This window comes from Rhinoderma darwinii, chromosome 4 (genome assembly GCF_050947455.1).
Source record: "Rhinoderma darwinii isolate aRhiDar2 chromosome 4, aRhiDar2.hap1, whole genome shotgun sequence".
NCBI classification, from domain to species: Eukaryota; Metazoa; Chordata; class Amphibia; order Anura; family Rhinodermatidae; genus Rhinoderma; species Rhinoderma darwinii.
This window is the reverse complement of record NC_134690.1, coordinates 318,999,619-319,021,972: the sequence shown is the minus strand read 5'-3', so window position 1 is coordinate 319,021,972 and position 22,354 is coordinate 318,999,619. Positions and strand designations below refer to the sequence as shown.

At 43.3% G+C, this 22,354-nt stretch overlaps 1 protein-coding gene across 2 annotated transcripts in view; it reads right to left on the bottom strand.

The window, feature by feature from the left end:
* Positions 1–15,368: 15,368 nt before the first annotated feature.
* The window catches only part of ACTN2 (actinin alpha 2), a 105,716-nt gene continuing 98,730 nt past the window's right edge, over positions 15,369–22,354 (bottom strand). For both annotated transcript variants that reach the window (XM_075862759.1, XM_075862758.1), the window contains 2 exons: positions 17,989–18,147; positions 15,369–16,663 (listed from right to left, as the gene is read on the bottom strand). In XM_075862759.1, coding sequence (XP_075718874.1) covers positions 16,505–16,663; positions 17,989–18,147 — 318 coding nt within the window. In that variant the 3' untranslated portion in view covers positions 15,369–16,504. The remainder of the gene's footprint in view (positions 16,664–17,988; positions 18,148–22,354) is intronic.

Here is a 22,354-nt window from a genome sequence, read left to right as displayed (position 1 = left end):
TGTGCATAAAGCTTTTATTCGGCCATCCCTAAACAATGCTCACAAGCAGAATCGGTTGCAGTGGGCTCAGAAATACAAGAAGACTAATTTTCAAACCGTGTTGTTTACTGATGAGTGCCGTGCAACCCTGGATGGTCCAGATGGATGGAGTAGTGGATGGTTGGTGAATGGCCACCATGTCCCAACAAGGCTGAGACGTCAGCAAGGAGGTGGCAGAGTCATGTTTTGGGCTGGAATCATGGGGAGAGAGCTGGTAGGCCCCTTTAGGGTCCCTGACGGTGTGAAAATGACCTCTGCAAAGTACGTAGAGTTTATGACTGACCACTTTCTTCCGTGGTACAAAAAGAAGAACCGTGCCTTCCGTAGCAAAATTATCTTCATGCATGACAATGCACCATCTCATGCTGCAAAGAATACCTCTGTGTCATTGGCTGCTATAGGCATAAAAGGAGAGAAACTCATGGTGTGGCCCCCATGTTCCCCTGACCTAAACCCTATTGAGAACCTTTGGAGCATCCTCAAGCAAAATATCTATGAGGGTGGGAGGCCGTTCACATCAAAACAGAAGCTCTGGGAGGCTATTCTGACATCCTGCAAAGATATTCAAGCAGAAACTGTCCAAATACTCAATGGATGCAAGAATTGTGAAGGTGATATCAAAGAAGGGGTCCTATGTTAACATGTAACTTGGCCTTCTAAGTTTTTTTTGATTGAAAGAGCTTTTGATTTCTGTAAATATGACCTCCTGATGCTGCAAATTCAACAAATTACCATTTTAGCTCTCTTTACAACCTTTAAAATGTTTTGAATAATAATTTGAAACACTGCATTTTGAGTTTTTTACTTCTAAAAAAAAATCTGTTATCATTAGGAGATTTGTTCAATAAAATTCGCATTATACTCCAACGGTTGATGGCTTGAAGATTATACTGACTGTCATTTGCATTGACTATTTAGGAAAATCAGCGAAAAATAAAATTTGCATAATAATTTGGAATGCGGTGTATTTATGTACGTAGGTGGGTACTAGGATAGGATTGAATGTCTTGTTGCTTTAGTCTACCACATATAGTGCTATAATAATAGTTATTATATGTATTGAAGTATACTGATACTATACCGTGATTATATATATTTTGTGTAGACTGTGTTTTATAGCTGTGATTTTGTGTTATTAATAAACCTTTATTTACTATACACATGTGTCGTGAATCACCACGTACACACACTTATCTAATAAGGCAAATAGAAAGTATAATACAAAGGAAAAGGTAGTGGAGCTATGCATAACTCTAGTGACCCTAATAAAAGAAGGTAGTAAGAATAGGGGACACTAGCCCAGTGAACCCCACCAAATAACCACGCTTTTACAACAGAAAACCTTTTCAACTACAGAATAGATCCCATCCACATTAGTAAACTTCGATTCATCGTCCGCCAATTCCATTAGGAGGGAAGAGGGGAGAAGCCGTCACCAAAATGTATGTATGTATGTATGTATGTATGTAGTGTGCGTGCCCGTATGTACATAATGAATGTGTGTATAATGTGTAAGTGCATTTAGGTAGTGGATGTGTGTGTGTGTGTGTGTGTGCATCCCTGTGTTTAGTGAGTGTGCATTTGTCTGCTTGTATTATGTAGTGACCATATGTATCTCTATTGTGTCAATATAATTTGGGATTTTTACGGTTGTTTTGTTTGTACACCAGAAAATGTCAGACGCCAGAAAATTTTCTTAATTGTTTAGCCAATGTAAAATTCAGACATTAAATATACTTTCATTTTCAAAACTGCACAAATGTCCAGATTTCTTTGCCCTCTAGTGGTCCTGGATGTGGAGCTCCTCCCCTTATCTGTGATGTGCCGACACAGTAGCCCTCCCCTTCTCTGTGTGTCGGTGACGTGATGAAGGGGCTGGCCGTATGGCTCAGTTTGGTAGATAAGCCAGCCCGCTTTTCTGTCACAGTTGGAAGACAGTAGACCCCTGTAATAAAGACAGCTCACACTGAAAGAGGATAGCTCCTTGCTGACAGTCAAGGGGGTGGAGGGAGATAACAGGTAATAAGGAGAGCAGGAGGAGGAGGGATGCTTGCAGACTAGACAGGGGGCTACTGTCTTCCAGCCGTCACAGAGAAGGGGCTGGCTGCCTGGCTCAGTTCATTAGGTAAGCCACATCCATCACGTCCTGGACACACAGAGAGGGGGGGAGCTACCTGCATCCTCAGGCTGTGTCGACACGTCACAGCTAAGAGGAGAAGCTCCACTACCAGGGCCACGATAGGTCATGGAAATCTGGACATCTGTGCAGTTTTTAAACTGATTGTATATAATAATAAGTGTTTTCATTTTACAATTGCTGTAAAAGTAGGTAGATTTTCTGGCATCGGACAACTTTTTTGAGCATTTTCTAGCACTCTATCAGAGATTGCATGTGCGTGTGCGATCCCAACATGAAAAACTCACTCTTTTAATGACAGCTGGATTTAAGGACCAGTTACCTCTGCCACCTTTATAGGGCAGACGGAGGTAAACAGGTTAACCCCTTCAGGACTGAGCCTGCTTTGGCCTTGAGGACGAAGCCGATTTTTTCAAATCAAACATGTGTTACCTTATGTAGTAATAACTTGGGAATGCTTTTACCTATCCAAGTGATTGTTCTCTCGTGACATATTCTACTTTATGTTAGTAAAAAAAATTTGGTCGATAAATTTAATATTTATGTGGGAAAAACACCAAAATTTTGTGAAAATTTGCAAAAACTTGCATTTTTCTCAAATTAAATGTATCTGCTTGTAGGACAGACAGTAATACCACACAAAATAGTTACTATTTCATATATCCCATATGTCTACTTTATGTTTGCATCGTTTTTTGAACATTCTTTTATTTTTCCAGGACGTTACAAGGCTTAGAACTTTAGCAGCAAGTTCTCATATTTTCAAGAAAATTTCAAAAGCCCATTTTTTCAGGAACCAGTTCAGTTCTGAAACGGCTTTGAGGGCCTTATATATTAGAAACACCCAATAAATCACCCCATTTTAAAAACGGCACCCCTCAAAGTATCCAAAACAGCATTCAGAAAGTGTTTTAACCCCATAGGCGTTTCTCAGGAATTAGGGTATGTTCACACGCAAACTCAAAAACGTCTGAAAATACAGAGCCGTTTTCAAGGGAAAACATCTCCTGATTTTCAGACGTTTTTTAGGCCACTCGCATTTTTCGCTGCGTGTTTTTACAGCCGTTTTTGCAGCTGTTTTCAATAGAGTCTATGAAAAACAGCTCCAAAAATGTCCCAAGATGTGACCTGCACTTCTTTTTCGCGGCCGTATTTCCCATTGAAGTCAATGGGCAGATGTTTGGAGGCGTTCTGCTTCTGATTTTTCAGCCGTTTTTTTGTCCGTTTGCGAAAATAAGCCATGTGAACATACCCTAAAAGCAATGTAGAGGTGAAATTTACAAATTTCATTTCTTTTTGCCAAAATTGATTTGTAATACAGTTTTTTTTTCGTAACACAGAAGTTTTTACACGAGAAATGCAACTCAATATATATTGCCCAGATTGTGCAGTTTTTAGAAATATCCCACATGTGGCCCTAGTGTCTCAATGGACTGAAGCACAGATCTCACAAGCAAAGGAGCACATAGAGGATTTTCTGGCCTCCTTTTTAAAAAAATATATTTTAGACACCATGCCAGGTTTGAAGAGCTCTTGTGGTGCCAAAACAGTAAAAAAACAAAAAACAAACGTGACCCCATTTTGGAAACTACACCCTCAATGAATTTATCTAGGGGTATAGTTAGCATTTTTTGACCCCACAGTTTTTATGCTAAACGTATTTGAATTAGTCTGTGATGTTGAAAATCTACTTTTTTTCTGAAAAAACATAGACATTTTTAATTTTCACAAGGAATAACGGAGAAATAACACCCCAGCATTTGTAAAGCAATTTCTTCCAATTACGGCAATACCCCATATGTGGTAATAAACGGCTGTTTGGACTCACAGCAGGGCTCAGAAGAGAAAGAGCGTCATTTGGATTTTGGAGTGCTGATTTTGCTAGAATAGTTTTCAGTGCCGTGTCACGTTTGCAATGAACTGGAGGGACCAAAACTGTGGAAACCACCATTAAAAGTGAAAACTACACCCCTCACGGAATTTAGCTAGGGGTATATATAGCGTTTTGACCCCACAGATTTTATGCTAAATGTATTTGGATTAGTCTGTGAAGATGAGAATCTACTTTTTTTCTGAAAAAACGTAGACATTTTTAATTTTTACAAGGAATAAAGGAGAAAAAATACCCCAGCATTTGTAAAGCAATTTCTCACGATTATGGAAATACCCCATATGTGGTAATAAACTGCTGTTTGGACGCACAGCGGGGCTTAGAAGGGAAGGAGCGCTATTTGGCTTTTGGATCTAAGATTTAGCGGGAATAGTTTTTGGGTGTCATGTCGTATTTGCAAAGCCCCTGAGGTACCAAAACAGTGGAAATACCCCAAATGTGACCCCATTTGGGAAACTACACCACTTAAAGAATCTATCTAGGGGTATAGTGAGCATTTAGACCCCACAGGTCTTTTGCAGAATTTATTACAGTTAGGGCATGACAATGAATATCAACATTGTTCCCACTAAAATGTTGCATTTTTTAATTTTCACAAAGAATAAAGGAGGAAAAAGCACTCCAACATTTGTAAAGCAATTTCTCCCGAGTACGGCAATACCCCACATGTGGTCATAAATGTTTTTTTTTTTATTAGAAATTAATTATCCCTTTCTGGACTGATCTATTTTTTGCTTTTTTATTTTAGTTTTTCACTCCCTGCCATCCAAGAGCCATAACTTTTTTATTCTCCCATCAATAGAGTGGTTTGAGAGCTTATTTCTTGCGGGACATAATGTAGTTTTTATTGGCACCATTTTTTGGTACGTACAACTTTTTGAGCACTTCTTATAAAAATTTTTTTAGAGCTAAGTTGACCATAAAACAGCCATTTTGCCGTTTTCAATTCTTTATTATTTACGGCGTTTACCGTGTGAGTAAAATAACGATATATTGCAATTGTTTGGACTTTTACGGACGCAGCGATACCAATTTTGTGTATTTTTTTTATTTTTTGCATTGCTTTAGTGAAAAAATTGGGAAAAGGGTTTTCTTTTGGACTTTAAATATCTATTTAATTTTTTTTCACTAATAACTTTAATTAATTTTTTTTTTTTACACACATTTTATTAGTCCCCCTAGGGGATTTGAAGCAGCAGCGATCATTCGTTCGCTGGTACAATACACTGCAATACTAATGTATTGCAGTATATTGTCATTTTTACAGGCTCCTGTAACAGCACGATCGCTGTTCCTGTCCGTTAGTCCCCGGTGTCAGCTGTAATACACTGCTGACACCCGCAACGTATGGCAAGGGCTCATCGCGTGAGCCCGCTCCATACATCCCCCCCGCAAACCACGACATGCTTTTAAGTCGTGGTGCATGAAGGGGTTAATTCACAACTAGTGGTGCGGAGTGAAAATTAAAATTTTCCACTGATATGCCACTTGAGTGCACAATATGTTGTGCCCAGTTTGTGCCGCTGAAGACAAATACCTTATAAAATATTAATCGGGTTCTCCCGGGTATGGCGATGCCAGATCTGTGGACGTAAACTGCTGTTTGGTCACACTGTAGGGCTCAGAAGGGAGGGAGCGAAATTTGGCTTTGGGAAAAATAATTTTACAGTTTTATAGTTGGGGTCGTTACGAACGCGGCGATACCAAATATGTGTACTTTTTTAACGTGTTCATTTTTTTCCTAATAAAAGACTTATTATAGGAAAAAAAGCATTTTTTGTTTATATAACTTATAACTTTTATTTTTAAACTTTTATAAACCATTTTTATAATCTTTTTTTTTACTTTTTTTTACTTGTCCCACTAGGGGACACTTAGACTTGCAGCTCTAATCGCTGCTAGAAAACATTACACTACCTATGTAGTGAATGTATTCTGTCATCGTGACGTGACAGTCACTCTGACAGGAAGCCTATGAGGACCAGCCTCTGGCTGGTCCACATAGGCTTCTGTACATAGCAGCACGGAAGCCATTGTCTGGTGTCCGGTTGCCATGGCTACCATCGCCAGCCCCCGTGATTTCACATGGGGGCTGCTGATCTCCGCTAAACTCCTTAAATGCGACGATCGCAATTGACCACCGCATCGATGGGCCGCTGATCGGCAACAGGGAATGCATGGCAAAATTTTAGATAAATAAGATCATTTTTTAAAAATGTTGGGAAGGATTACGACCAACAATGAGGCCCAGACTCACCATGTTACAGCTGATGAGGCCCCAGTACAAAAAGATTCAGAAACCGTGCTTTACAGAATAGGTTGTAAACATTCTTTTATGAAATCTATACATGGGGTCAGTGGTCCACATACGGTTCGCTAATATTCATGTCTCTCTAAGGCCTCATTTACACGAACGTGATATACGTCCGTGCGACGCGCGTGCTTTTCACGCGGGTAGCACGGACCTATACAAGTCTATGGGGGCATGCAGACAGTCCGTGAGTTTTGCTCAGCGTGAGTACGCTGAAAAAAACTCACGACATGTTCTAAATTTCTGCGTTTTTCGCGCATCACGCACCCATTGAAGTCAATGGGTGCGTGAAAACCACGAAGGTCGCATGGAAGCACTTCCGTGCGAACTGCGTGATTCGCGCAAGAGCTGTCAAACTCTGAATGTAAACAAAAAAGCACCGCGCATCATACACTGATGACACACGGAGCTGTCAAGTGCCTTTTGCGCACGCAAAACGCTGCATTTTTTGCGTGCGCAAAACGCACAGGCTCGTGTAAATGAGGCCTAGTAGCCTTACTACTACTTACAAAAAATTTTTACTTTAGAATTAAGTCACTTTGTTACTTTCTCATTGCAAAAGTATAAAGAACCAAAATAGTGCCACAAACAAGAACACTTCCCCAAGCTTTTACTGTTGTGACTAAGCATTTAGTGGTACACTTAGAGGAGTTGTCTGCTTTAGACCATCCCTTGTTGTCAGAAGGGTCCCAGGACGTCAAGTTGACCACAGCGTGGCCCCTGTGATCAGCTGTAATCTTTTAGTGTATGTGTCAGCAAGTGTTCAATAACCCCTTCATCACATGGCAAATACAGAAATACATAGTATTCATTGAATTAAATGGCCTGTCAGTGGGTATTTCAGATTATAATGCTTTCTGTAGCTGTTCTCCATTCTGGAAAATAGATGATGATCCTGAACATCCATCAAGTCAAAATTTACTAATAGAATATTTGAAAATGTGATTTCTACACCAGATAACCCCAATAAATCACTTAGCATTGCAAATGTTTAATGATAATATCTACTGAAATAACATTCTAGCATCGCCACTTCTGCAATCAAATAAAGATGTATAAGTGTACAGGCACATTAGGGATTAGGGATTACCTCTTAACATTTTATACATTGTATTTATTTCCTAAACAGATTGTCATCATTGACATCCGTTCCTGTTCCCAATGAGGCTCACAATCTATTTTCTCGCTCACTCTAGAGCCCATTTTCGGGCTTGTGCACACGTAATGGAATTGCTGCATATTTTCGCAAAGTGGGTGTGATTTAACAAATATCATCCACACGCTGCAGAAAATTTCTGTCTTGAAATTACCCTGTGATGCGTAATTTTATTTCTGCAGCATGTCAATTATTTCTGCGGAAAGTGGACTGATTTCCTGCGTATTTTCCCCATAGATATCGATGACGAACAACAATTCTGCAGTAAACTGCAATGCACTGCGTAATTTGCTGTGGAAACACTGCTGAATTTCTTACAGGGGGTGGAAATGACATCACAGGAAGAAGAAATATCACCATCACACAGCCCTTCAAAAATTGCACAAAAAAAATGTCAAATACACATAAATGGTGCTGATTATCCGCAGTGGATTGTCTGCTAGTTAATGCGTAAATCAGGGCCGCCATCAGAAATTTCTGGGCCCCATACAGCCAAGGAGTCTGTGGCCCCCCTCACTATTGGGGCAGGCAAAAAGTAAAGGGGTGGGAGGTAAGGCAGCGGTGAAAAGCAAACTAGTAGGGTGTCTTTGGAGGGACAGGGCAGAGACAGCTGGTGGGTATCAGGGGGCAAGGTGGAGAGACTAAGTGCCAGGGCTCAGTGGGCGGCAGGAGGAGGGTATTTTTGGAAGAACAGGAAGTGGCATGGGTTGCTACACCGGGCATGAGGGTGCCCGTGCCGCCCGTCGGAATGGGCCCCCCATGGCCGGCAGCGTACTATAGCAGAGCAGGGAGGTATCTCCCTGCTCTGCAATCTACTAGCGCCACTGTAGCTCCCTGAAGGAGCGAAATCCCTGTGTGGCCGGGAGTTCTGCTCCTGGTGCGCTCCTCTTGATGTCACTGTCCGTATATGGACAGTGACATCAGGGGCAACTCCTGAAAGGGAATCCCTGTCCACAGCGTTGCCGACTCTGTGACCGGGGATTCCACTCCAGGAGAAGCCCTTGACGTTACTGTCCATAAATGGACACAGACGACAGGGGCTTCTCCTGGAGTGGAATCCCCGGTCACAGTATAGGCAACGCTGTGGACGGGGATTCTGCTTCAGGAGTTGCCCCTGATGTCACTGTCAATATATGGACAGAGACATCAAGCGGAGCGCGCCAGGAGCGGAATCCCCGGCCACAGGGGATTCCGCTCCTTCAGTGAGCTACAGTGCCGCTATCTGCAGGAAGGGGGGTGCAATTTTTGGTAGGGATGCCGTGAGGAAATGTTATTTTTCCAGTGGTGCCTCGAGTCCGAAAATGTTGGGAAAGTCTGTACTAGGCTACAGGATCAGGCCGGCTGACGCAAGGATCCCGTCGTGGAGCAGCTCCGTTCATCGTGGGCCTAGGTGAGTACAACTTTTTTGTTGTTGTTTGGGGGCACTGTCTACAAGGGGGAGGTGGGGGCTGTATGGCATGATCTTCAATTGGGAGGTGGGGGCTGTATGGCACTGTCTACATGAGGGAGGTGGGGGCTGTATGGCACTGTCTACAAGGAGGAGGTGGGGGCTGCATGGCACCGTCTACATGAGCGAGGTGGGGGGGCTGTATGGCACGATCTACAAGGGGGAGGTGGGGGTATGTTTGGCACTGTCTACAAGGGGTAGGTGGGGGGATGTATGGCACTGTCTACAAGGGGGAGGTTGGGGGATGTATGGCACTGTCTACAAGGGGGAGGTGGGGGCTGTATGGCACTGTTTACAAGGGGGAGGTGGGGGATATGGCACTATATAAAGGAAGGCTGTATGGCACAATCTACAGGGGGGCACTATCTACTGGGGGGCTGTGTGTGGCAGCCAGGGGAGGGGGCATTATACTGTGTGGGGGCCACAAAGCGGACATTATACTGTGTAGGGGTACTACATGGGGTAATATACTGTGTATGGCAGCCAGGGGAGGGGGCATTATACTGTGTGGAGGCCACTAAGCGGACATTATACTGTGTAGGGGCACTACAGAGGGCATAATACTATGTGGGCACAATTAGAGGACAAAATACTGTGTCCTTGGAGGGGTTATAATATATTATTATTATACTGTATGGGGGAACCAAAGGGGCATTATACTTTGGGGGGCATTATAAATTTTTTATGGGGCATTTTTTATATGATGGGGTGGGGTGGCGAAAGATAATTTCACTCGGGGCGTCAACTATCCTAAGGCCGGCCCTGTCACTAGCCACCACAGGTTTGAAGGCTATTTAAAGCTTTTAATGTGTTTTTTGTTGTTTTACCAGTCTGTTTGGTGCTATTTTGTAAATACTTTTTATTAAAAATTATTTTTACTTTATGAGATACAGCTTCTTTGTATCATGTATACAGAGCAGCTGTATCATGCACTGAAACCCTTATCTGTCAGGTCAGGTCAGGTCAGCAGGACTGACGGGTTCAGTGTCAGCGGGTCCTGCGTGTCCCTGTTCATAATTTAGATTTGATCGATAACAGGTGAATCCTGACCCGCCGACACTGAACCCGTGAGTCCCGCTGACCTGACGGATACAGGTCTCAGCGCATGATACAGCTGCTCTTACTAAGGACAGAAGTTGTCAAACTAACCTAATCTGTTTTTATGAAGAGGTGAGCAGAAGTCTAGACAGAGGGGCCGCTGTGGATTTAGTGTTTTTGGACTTTGCAAAGGCATTTGACACTGTCCCCCATAGACGCCTAATGGGTAAATTAAGGACTATAGGTTTAGAAAATATAGTTTGTAATTGGATTGAGAATTGGCTCAAGGACCGTATCCAGAGAGTTGTGGTCAATGATTCCTACTCTGAATGGTCCCCGGTAATATGTGGTGTACCCCAGGGTTCAGTGCTGGGACCACTATTATTCAACTTATTTATTAATGATATAGAAGATGGGATTAATAGCACTATTTCTAGTTTTGCAGATGACACCAAGCTATGTAATATAGTTCAGTCTATGGAACATGTTCATGAATTGCAGGCAGATTTAAACAAACTAAGTGTTTGGGCGTCCACTTGGCAGATGAAGTTTAATGTAGCTAAATGTAAAGTTATGCATCTGAGTACCAACAACCTGCATGCATCATATGTCCTAGGGGGAGCTACACTAGCGGATTCACTTGTTGAGAAGGATCTGGGTGTACTTGTAAATCATAAACTCAATAACAGCATGCAATGTCAATCAGCTGCTTCAAAGGCCAGCAGGATATTGTCGTGTATTAAAAGAGGTATGGACTCGCAGGACAGGGATGTAATATTACCACTTTACAAAGCATTAGTGAGGCCTCATCTAGAATATGCAGTTCAGTTCTGGGCTCTAGTTCATAGAAAGGATGCCCTGGAGTTGGAAAAAATACAAAGAAGAGCAACGAAGCTAATTAGGGGCATGGAGAATTTAAGTTATGAGGAAAGATTGAAAGAATTAAACCTATTTAGCCTTGAAAAAAGACGACTAAGGGGGGACATGATTAACTTATATAAATATATTAATGGCACATACAAAAAATATGGTGAAATCCTGTTCCTTGTAAAACCCCCTCAAAAAACAAGGGGGCACTCCCTTCGTCTGGAGAAAAAAAGGTTCAAGCTGCAGAGGCGACAAGGCTTCTTTACCCTGAGAACTGTGAATCTATGGAATAGCCTACCACAGGAGCTGGTCACAGCAGGGACAGTAGATGGCTTTAAAAAAGGGTTAGATAATTTCCTAGAACAAAAAAATATTAGCTCCTATGTGTAGAAATTTTTCCTTCCCTTTTCCCTTCCCTTGGTTGAACTTGATGGACATGTGTCTTTTTTCAGCCGTACTAACTATGTAACTATGTAACTATATACAGGATACAAAGCACCTGTATCTCCAAAAGTAAAATGTTTTTTTAATAAAAAGTATTTACAAAGTTTCATAACACACACTAATAAACTTTTTTGTATAAAAAAAAGAGGTGTACATAGCCTTTAAGATCTCTCCCCCCTCCCCCAGGTATCCTCTCTCCTTCCTCTACCCCTCCCTTCAGATATCCTCTTTTCCCCCAGTTATCATCCCCCTAGTATAATGACTCCTTTAGTGTCATCCACCCTCCGTTATTATCTCCTACCCACTACACCATCATCTCCCTGTCCCCATTGTCATCTAACCCCCCCCCCTTCCACCCCTCCCCCATAGAAAGCAAGTGTCTTCTCCGGACACTAATAAACCTGTCTTCTTCCTTTGCTTACACAAATAAAAGGTAAGAACTGTTGCTGGTGATACAAGACCATGAAGAGGAGCTGAGAGTGTATGGTGCCGACATGGGTAACATTGATTTTTATTGGGGGGATGTGATATGAGGAGGCTCCGGGCAGCAGCAGCCTGACAGACATCACATACTGACACAGACATCACATAGTGACACAGACATCACATACTGACACAACATCACATACTGACACAACATCGCATACTGTACTCACTGTGTCAGGAGTCTTCTACTACTGCTGCTGCTTGTCGCCTCCACTGCATTCAAACCTCCACGTCTCCCTCCTTGTCTCCTCCACACACGCTGTCACGCTGATGTGGAGGAGTGGATTTTACTTTGATGCAAAGAAGGGGCCCTGGCTCCGTGATGGGACCTGTTCCTTTCACCAAAGTGAAATCATAAGGGACCGTGAGCAAATGAATTCCAGCAGTGGAGCACGGGCCACCGTTTTTTCACATTTATGACCGGGTCCCTGACGGCAGTACCGCCAGTACTGCCCTGATGGCGGCCATGGCGTAAATGCTGTGGAAATTATCTGCAGCAAATTCGCTATGTGTGGACAAGCCCTCATAGGAAGCCAATTAACCTATCAGTATATTTTTTTTGAAGTGCGTAGGAAGCCCACACAACTAGGATGTATTCTAAACAGGACCCCAATGCTGCTAGTCAATAGTGCTAACGTGCTGCTTTGTAGAGGGGATCGGAACCCCAAAATACTCAAAATATATGCAGCTGTTTGGTAAATCACTTGATAACTACAATTGCTTATTTGTCATGTGACTGACTTAGGCTATGTTCACACGCTGTTTTTCTGGAAGCTGGACACCTCCAAACATCTGCCCATTGATTTCATTGGGGAAAACGGCGTTTAAGAAGAAGTGCATGTCCCTTCTTGAGCCGTCTTTGAAGCCATTTATCATTGTGTCAATAGAAAAACAGCTAAAAAAAACTCATCAAAAGCTTTTGATGCTTTAAAAACGGCTGAAAATCAGAGGCTGTTTTTCCTTGAAAACAGCTCTGTATTTTACAGCTGTTTTTACTTTAAGCGTGTGAACATAGCCTTAGGCCTCATGCACATGGCCGTGCCCATAATCACGGACCGCGATTGCCGCAGCCCGCATTTTGGGGCCGTTCTCCCATACACAGTATGGGAGCAGGGCCCATAAAAAGCAAAAGATAGGACATGTCCTATCTTTTGCGGTACACTACTATGGCACGGACACCTATCCGTAGCGATACGGAGGGGTCTGCGGCCAATAGAAGCGAATGGGTCCGTAATTGCAGACCATATTACGGTCCCCAATTACGGAGAATTTTTACGGTCGTGTGCATGGGGCCTTACTCTTGTACAGATTTTGATATTCCAATCTCCTCATAGTGAAATGTATAAAATGAAGAGAGCTAACCCCCAGCCTTGTTTAGAGGACCTGTACACGTTCCTCTGTTTATTTGGTGATTCTTAGTTTTAGCTCCAACTAGCAGTTCAGCATGAATGCACGACTCTTCATAGTTCTATCACAGGGTGTTGTGGTGTTTGACCTGAGGTCTCTATGATTCTTGTAGTTTTTCCCATTTTGAATATAGTAAATTACAAAGGTTTTATTATATGATTGCACGTCTTTCTGTTTATTATGTAGCACTTTAACAATCTGTATTCCTATTTTACATGAAATGCTGTTTTATGATCATAAAGCAGTGGACTAAGTCAGTCAGAAAAATTTAAATATCTTTCTTTCGTAATGGTTACAAAAACAAGAGCAAAACAATAGTGATGAGATACGGTTTCCATTTTTAACATTTCACAGTTGAACTCTGCTTGAAAAAATGTTTTAACTTTGTAAACTCCTTTCTTTACTTCTCATGTATACATTTTAAGTTCTCCCTAAACTTAATTCACAATTCTGATGGTTTCCTGTGACCAACGAGCAGTGCATTGTGGGAGCTCAGATCACAGTTACACTGTTAGGCCTCATTTACACGAGCGTGTGCGTTTTGCGCGCGCAAAAAACGCTGCGTTTTGCGCGCGCAAAAGGCACTTGGCAGCTCCGTGTGTCATCCGTGTATGATGCGCGGCTGCGTGATTTTCGCGCAGCCGCCATCATAGAGATGAGGCTAGTCGACGTCCGTCACTGTCCAAGGTGCTGAAAGAGTTAACTGATCGGCAGTAACTCTTTCAGCACCCTCGACAGTGAATGCCGAACACAATATACACCAACCTGTGAATAAAAAAAGACTTTCATACTTACCAAGAACTTCCTGCTTCCCCCAGTCCGGGCTCCCGGCCGTTGCCTTGGTGACGCGTCCCTCTCTTGTCATCCGGCCCCACCTCCCAGGATGACGCCGCAGTCCATGAGACCGCTGCAGCCTGTGATTGGCTGCAGCCTGTGCTTGGCCTGTGATTGGCTGCAGCTGTCACTTGGACTTAACTGTCATCCCGGGAGGTCGGACCGGAGTTATCGGTAAGTCAGAACGTCTTTTTTTTTTTACAGGTTCATGGATTTTCGGAGCGGAAGTCACTGTCCATGGTGCTGAACCAGTTTAACGCTTTCAGCACCGTGGACAGTGACTGTCTCCTGACGTCGCGTACCCGAACATTTTTTACCGGTTTCGGTCAAAACGAGTTTGGCCGAACCCGGTGAAGTTCGGTGCGCTCATCTCGAATTTGACACTCCGTTTGGATGTTTGTAAACAGAAAAGCACGTGGTGCTTTTCTGTTTACATTCAGGAGTTTGACAGCTCTTGCGCGAATCACGCAGTTCGCACGGAAGTGCTTCCGTGCGGCATGCGTGGTTTTCACGCACCCATTGACTTCAATGGGTGCGTGAGTGCGCGAAAAACGCACGATTATAGAACATGTCGTGAGTTTTTTTCTGCGCACACGCGCTGAGCGCAATTCACGCATCGTCTAAACTGCCCCATTGACTAATATAGGTGCGTACGACATGCGTGCAAAGCACGCGCGTCGCACGCGCGTATAATACGTTCGTGTAAATGAGGCCTTAGGCCGCATGCCTGACAGAAAAATGGAACTAAATCACAGTCCAAGGGTGACTAGCAGAATTTTGAAAGCAGCTATTTATATAAATGGAGAAAAAAAAACATGGAATAATTCATATTAGGTACAAAAACAAAATAAAGCAGAGATTCAAATTGTGAAATGTTGAATGCAGAATTAGACTTTGACTCTGTTGAAATTATACAGAAACATTGGTTGTTCTAAAATCAATCCTTGATGTGTTCTATTTGCCAGGTACTGTACACACACCTTATATCTAAATAATGTTTTTTTTATGCTGGATAAATTAAATTTTCTCTAATGATGCATGAAAATATAGACACTGTGGCATTAATAGATTGCATAGAGATATTTTAATAGCTTCAGATTAGTCCTATTATAATATGGACTGTAGATTCTGTGAACAAGATGAAAGTCCTTTAAAAATAAGTTAATGTATATTAAAGGGGTTGTTCAGCCACATACATTTTACAAACAGTTTACAATGCTATCAAATAAGTAATACTCACCATACCAATCCCCTGCCACTCCTATGCCAACGCTTACCGAGTTCCCTGCCAGTTTCTGTTCTTCATGCTCCAGCGATGACATATCAACACGACATGTGACTGCTGCAGCCAATCAATGACCACAGCTGTGACCTTAGTGGTGTTGAGACGTCAACGCTACAGCCAGTGATTAGCTGCAAAAGTCACATGTCGTGTCGAAACATCATCGATGGAAATTGAAAAATAGAGACTGGCGAGGGACCTGGAACGCGTTAGCATGGGAGCGGCTGGGAATTGGTTAGGTGGGTATTACTTCTTGTGTTATTTTATAGTAGTATAAGTTCTCTGCAAAGAAATAAATGTGGCTGCACAAGCCCTTTAAGTAGTTCTACCAAATTGAAGGCTGGTTTCACACGGCCCTCTGTATTATGGACGCAACACCCGGTCCCCTGCAATTCTACTAATTCTACTATAGTGATCAGTAGATCCAAGGTCTGGGTGTTGCAGCTGTAATATAGACCCTAAAATCCAGTAGGTATTATTATATTCATGTGAAACTGGCCTCAGTGACAAAGCAACCCTGTATGTAAGGCAATACCCAAAACAGTTTCCCACAGAAAGGAAACACATATTCACAGATTTTCATATGTCTTGTCAAAAAAAAAAGAAAAATGTTATGTAATGTGACACTGCACTTTAAGCACATATACTTTTAATTCATGTTTCACGTTTCCCATGTTTTTCCGTGTGCTGTCCGTTTAAATAACTGACAGCACACTGACCAATTCAATTCAATGGGGCTATTCACACATCTGTGTTTTTTTCACAGAGCGTGCGTCCATTGCGTGAAACTCACTGCATGTCTTAGTTTTGCCTGGTTTTTGTGGATCAGACACCCTCCTTGAAGTCTGTGAGTGCGTGAAAAACATGGACAGAACACAGAAGACATCCGTGTGCTATCCGTTTTTAACGCATCAGTTTATTAAGAAATGCAGAGGAAAAAAAAAGTGAAACTAGGAAGTGCTTACAGAGGACAAAAAACGGATGAGAAAAACGGATGCCACACGGAGACCACACTAACGCAACACGGACAGTCATATATATAAAAAATGGCCTGTTTTTTGCGGAAGCAATTCGGATACGCTCGTGTGAATAAGGCCTTAAGCTTATTCAAAGCCAGCAAGAACAACATTTTAGGGTTGGAACTTAGCATACTAGAGGAAAGCAGTTACAGGTCACTTTCTCCGTACAAAGCAGTTGAGAAGCAGGAATAATCCAGAGCACCAGGGACAGCACCACGGCCAGCATATGGAGGCATCTTGGAAATACAGTACTGGGCTTGTTCTGGAGGAAGCTCTCTACGTAGTTCTTCAACTAATATGTAAGGCTGTAGAGAACAAAGAGAGAAATGATGGATTACGATAACAAATACATTTATAGCCTGGCCATAAAAGTGGGGATGTCTATCAGCCCTGAGTAGTAAAACCATCCTTCCCATTCTCAAAGCAATTGTTACTTACTATGGGCTGCCATGGGTGGCTAACCTTAGTGAACAGTGGCTACTAATTTTATTAGCGATTGCTGAACCTTGAAGGTTAGCTGTGTAACAACTACAGAAATCATTACTATGTTATAAGCCACCGGAATAAAGAGAAAAGTACTGCAATGCGAATTTGTAGATAGGATATGATATAAGTATATTTTGAGACCATACAGTGCTCAAATAATACCATACAACCAAATAAAAGCTCTGTACATAAAATCTAATAAAAGTGGTATGTCAAAATACTATTGCTATATAATAATATAAGATTTGTGGTGGTCTCAAGACTGAGGTGCAGGCCATTTGTGGCGTCCTCTTTAGCCGGGGTGTCTTATTCATCTTGTTTGACTACACAGGCCGGACACCCTTAAAGGGAAGGTGTCACGAAAAAATAAAAAATATTTACGACACATACAGAGATGGAATACGGCACATACATCCCCATAGAGAATGCGAACCGGAGCCGTTCCATTCACTATAGCGTACGCCGTCCGTTTGGGAACTTTGGTAGAGCAACATCTGGCGCCATTTTCATGTGGACCGGAAGCCGCAGCCGGACAGTAAGATGACGACTTCCGGTCGCGGCTTCCGGCCATATGTTCATGGCAGCGCAGACGCAAGGACTAGGAGCGGAGGCGGCGGCAGGAGCAGGTAGGTTATGTTTGTGTATGTGATGTGTGTGTATGTTAGTGTTATACTGTCTGATTACCCCTGTATCTAATCCTCCTACACTCTGCATTCGCTCAGAAAATGGGGGCACACAGTGTAGGAGGTTTGAACATTCAACCCCCTCCTTTCTCCTGGAACTAGCCAGGATAAAGGAGGGGGGATTGTGTGAGGACACTAGAGCGAGTGTGTCTACCCCAAATTTGCAGAATAAAGCAATGAGGTTGCTTTACCACATTGCCAATGCTGCAATTTTGGGAATTGCTCCCTCTAGTGACCAGCACATGGAAATGTTATAAATTAGAATCTAATTTATAATATTTCCTGACTTGTGAAAAAATTAAAAAAAATTAAAACAATGTGTAATCATTTATATACTAACTGTTTAACCGAAAAAAAAATAAAAAAAAACAATTCTAGCGACACATTCCCTTTAAGGGCAGCCCTGTATTTAACACACTTATCAGACAAAAAAAGTAAAAAACTATATTAAAAGTACTAACCTTATCAGCAGCCAGGATTCTGAATGCAGCAACAACTTGCTCTGATGAATCAGTTTCAGCTGTCTCCCTTGTCATGAAGTCAATAAATGACTGGAACGACACTGTTCCTGAATTATTGGGATCAACAAGGACCATAATCCGCGCAAACTCTGCTTCTCCCTGAAAGCAATCACAGATGACAAAATATTACCTGCTATGACTTTATTAAGATAACGGTCATCAGACACAGAGACTATGTAGGATAATATTGCATTTGTTTCACATTCATTTATATTTGGTTATATTATCCAGATAACCCCCAATTATGGCTGCCATCATAAGGACCATAGGGTTTGTCATCTACACCGTGTTCCAAATTATTATGCACATTGGATTTAAGTGTCATAAACATTTAATTATTAATTTTTCAATTAAACTCATGGATGGTATTGTGTCTTAGGGCTCTTTGGATCATTGTAATCAATATCAGACACCTGTGATAATTAGTTTGCCAGGTGTGCCCAATCAAAGGAAAACTACTTAAGAAAGACGTTCCACATTATTAAGCAGGCCACATGTTTCAAGGAATATGGGAAAGAAAAAGGATCTCTCTGCTGCCGAAAAGCGTGAAATAGTGCAATACCTTGGACAAGGTATGAAAACATTGGATATTTCAAGAAAACTTAAGCGTGATCATCGTACTGTGAAAAGATTTGTGGCTGATTCAGAGCACAGATGGGTTCGTTCAGATAGAGGCATAATGAGGAAGGTTTCTGCCAGACAAATTCATAGGATTAGGAGAGCAGCTGCTAAAATGCCATTGCAAAGCAGCAAACAGGTATTTGAAGCCGCTGGTGCCTCTGGAGTCCCACGAACCTCAAGGTGTAGGATCCTCCAGAGGTTTGCAAGTGTGCATAAAGCTATTATTCGGCCACCCCTAAACAATGCTCACAAGCAGAAACAGTTGCAGTGGGCTCAGAAATACATGAAGACTAATTTTCAAACCGTGTTGTTTACTGATGAGTGTCGTGCAACCCTGGATGGTCCAGATGGATGGAGTAGTGGATGGTTGCTGAATGGCCACCATGTCCCAACAAGGCTGAGACGTCAGCAAGGAGGTGGCAGAGTCATGTTTTGGGCTGGAATCATGGGGAGAGAGCTGGTAGGCCCCTTTAGGGTCCCTGACGGTGTGAAAATGACCTCTGCAAAGTACGTAGAGTTTATGACTGACCACTTTCTTCCGTGGTACAAAAAGAAGAACCGTGTCTTCCGTAGCAAAATTATCTTCATGCATGACAATGCACCATCTCATGATGCAAAGAATACCTCTATGTCATTGGCTGCTATGGGCATAAAAGGAGAGAAACTCATGGTGTGGCCCCCATGTTCCCCTGACCTCAACCCTATTGTGAACCTTTGGAGCATCCTCAAACAAAATATCTATGAGGGTGGGAGGCAGTTCACATCAAAACAGAAGCTCTGGGAGGCTATTCTGACATCCTGCAAAGATATTGAAGCAGAAACTGTCCAAATACTCAATGGATGCAAGAATTGTGAAGGTGATATCAAAGAAGGGGTCCTATGTTAACATGTAACTTGGCCTTCTAAGTTTTTTTTGATTGAAAGAGCTTTTGATTTCTGTAAATATGACCTCCTGATGCTGCAAATTCAACAAATTACCATTTTAGTTCTCTTTACAACCTTTAAAATGTTTTGATCTCTGTTGTGTATAATAATTTGAAACAGTGCATTTTGAGTTTTTTACTTCTAAAAAAAAATCTGTTATCATTGGGAGATTTGTTCAATAAAATTTGCATTATACTCCAACCGTTGATGGCTTGAAGCTTAATTTGCATAATAATTTGGAACGCGGTGTATCTCTCAAAATACCTTGCAGAGCTACATTCCCCATCCACCACTCTGAATTTTCTTTGTAAAAGTCACTTACAATGCATTTTTTTGTCATGAACCCGGAAGATCATGTGTTGCTACATTTTTCTGTTTTTTTGTTTTTGTTATACATTGACTTTGTTAGGGGATTAGAATTCTAGTTGAGCCACTAGTGGTCCCGTTTTGTGAAAACTTGTGCTCACAGTCAGGACGTCACTGCATACAGCTGCCAACACCAGGCTGCAGACAGTAGCAGAAGGATCCTGCTGCTTTATGTTGGGCTCAAGAGGACTAGTTCTTTGTGGGGCAGAAAAGGGGAATATTACTATTGTATTGGGGCACACAGGAACAATATTACGTTGTGGGGGCACTATTACTGTGGGGGCAGACAGGGAATACTATTACTGTTTGGGTGCAAAAAGAGGGTACTATTACTGTGTTGGTGCACCAAAAGAGCACTATAACTGTGTTGGGGCACCAAGGGTCACTATTACTGTGTGGATATACCAAGGGGACAATATTACTGTGTGAGCACAAAGGAAGCATTGTTACTCTCTAAGGGGTACAAAAGGGGCAATATTGCTATGTGTGGGTACAAAGGAGTCATTGTATGGGGGCACAATAGGGGACTATCAGTGTGTGGGGGCACAAAGAGGGTAATATTACTGTGTGGGGGCACAAAGAGGGTACTATTACAATCGGAGGGCACTATTACTGTATGGGTCACTAAATAGAGGGGACTAATACTTTGTCTGGCATCAAAAGTGGGCATTTTTACCATCTGGTTCACAATATTACACCTGGAGTACTATGGATGGGGAGTTTATGTAAAGATGAGGAATAGGTGGCGAGTGTGCTGGAAAAGCGAGGAACCAAAATGTTTGTGCGGCATATTTTACAGAGAATGGCATACAACAGAATGGAGAGAGCCGCGTGCATGCTCAGCCCCCTCTCAAGGCCGGCCTTATAGGTGTGCTACCTGTGCCATTGCACAACGCGCATCACTCCAGCAGCTGGAAGGGGGCGCTGCGCTGGCACCCTTCCCCTGCTTGTCTCAGAAGCGCCCAGGCCCGGCGACTCAGCAGCTGCCTTTCCGCCCCGGGCACCTCTTCACTCTGTGGCGCCGCTACCGATGTAACAGTCATAACATCTGCTAACGGCAACACCGGGCATGAGGTCGGAACGGGCCACCCATGGCCGGCGGCGCCGCTAGCAGCCACTGTGGCTGCTACAGCGGTAGTGATGCCACTGTAGCAGAGCAGGGAGGCATCTCCTTGCTCTCCTATCTACTAGCGCCACTGTAGCTCCCTGCAGGAGCAGAATCCTCATGTGGCCGGGGATTCCGCTCCTGGACGGAGCGTTTGATGTCTCGGTCCATATATGGACAGTGACATCAGGGGCAAATTCTGAAGCAGAATCCCCATCCACTTTGTGACCGGGGATTCTACTCCAAGAGAAGCCCTTGACGTCACTGTCCATAAATGTCCACTGTCCAATTCCGGAGTGGAATACCCAGTCACAGCGTCGGCAACGCTGTGGATGGGGATTCCGCTTCAGGAGTTGCCCCTGATGTCACTGTCCATATATGGACAGAGACATCAAGCGGAGGGGTTCAGGAGTGGAATCCCCGGCCACAGGAGGATTCCGCTCCTTCAGGGAGCAACAGTGGCGCTACCTACAGGAAGAGGGGGTGCAATCTAAAAGGGGGCTGTGGGCTGTGTGGCACTACCTACAAGGGGGCTGTTTGGCACTACCTACAAGGCGGCTGTGTGGCACTACCTACAAAGGGGCTGTGTGGCACTACCTACCAGGGAGCTGTGTGACACTACCTACCAGGGAGCTGTGTGGCACTACCTACCAGGGGGCTGTGTGGCACTACCTACAAGGGGGCTGTGTGGTAGTACCTACAGGGTGCTGTGTGGCACTACCTAGGGGGCTGTGTGGCACTACCTACAGGGGGCTGTGGCACTACCTACAAGGGGCTGTGTGGCACTACCTACAAGGGGCTGTGTGGCACTACCTACAAGGGGACTGTGTGGCACTACTTACAAGGAGGCTGTGTGGCCCTACCTACAAGGGGGCTGTGTGGCACTACCTACAAGGGGCTGTGTGGCACTACCTACAAAGGGCTGGGTGGCACTATCTACAGGGGGCTGTGTGGCACTATCTACAGGGGGAATCTGTGAGTGGCGGGCTGATGGTCATTTTACTGGGAGTGGGGGACTGATGGTCATTTTACTGGGAGTGGGGGACTGATGGTCATTTTACTGTGAGTGCTGGACTGATTGTCATTTTACTGTGAGTCGGGGGCTGATGGTAATTTTATTGTGAGTGGGGGTTGATGGTCATTTTACTGTGAGTGGGGACTGATGGTCATTTTGCTGTGAGTGGCGGGCTGATGGTAATTTTATTGTGAGTGGGGGCTGATGGTCATTTTACTGTGAGTGGGGACTGATGGTCATTTTGCTGTGAGTGGCGGGCTGATAGTCTTCAAGTG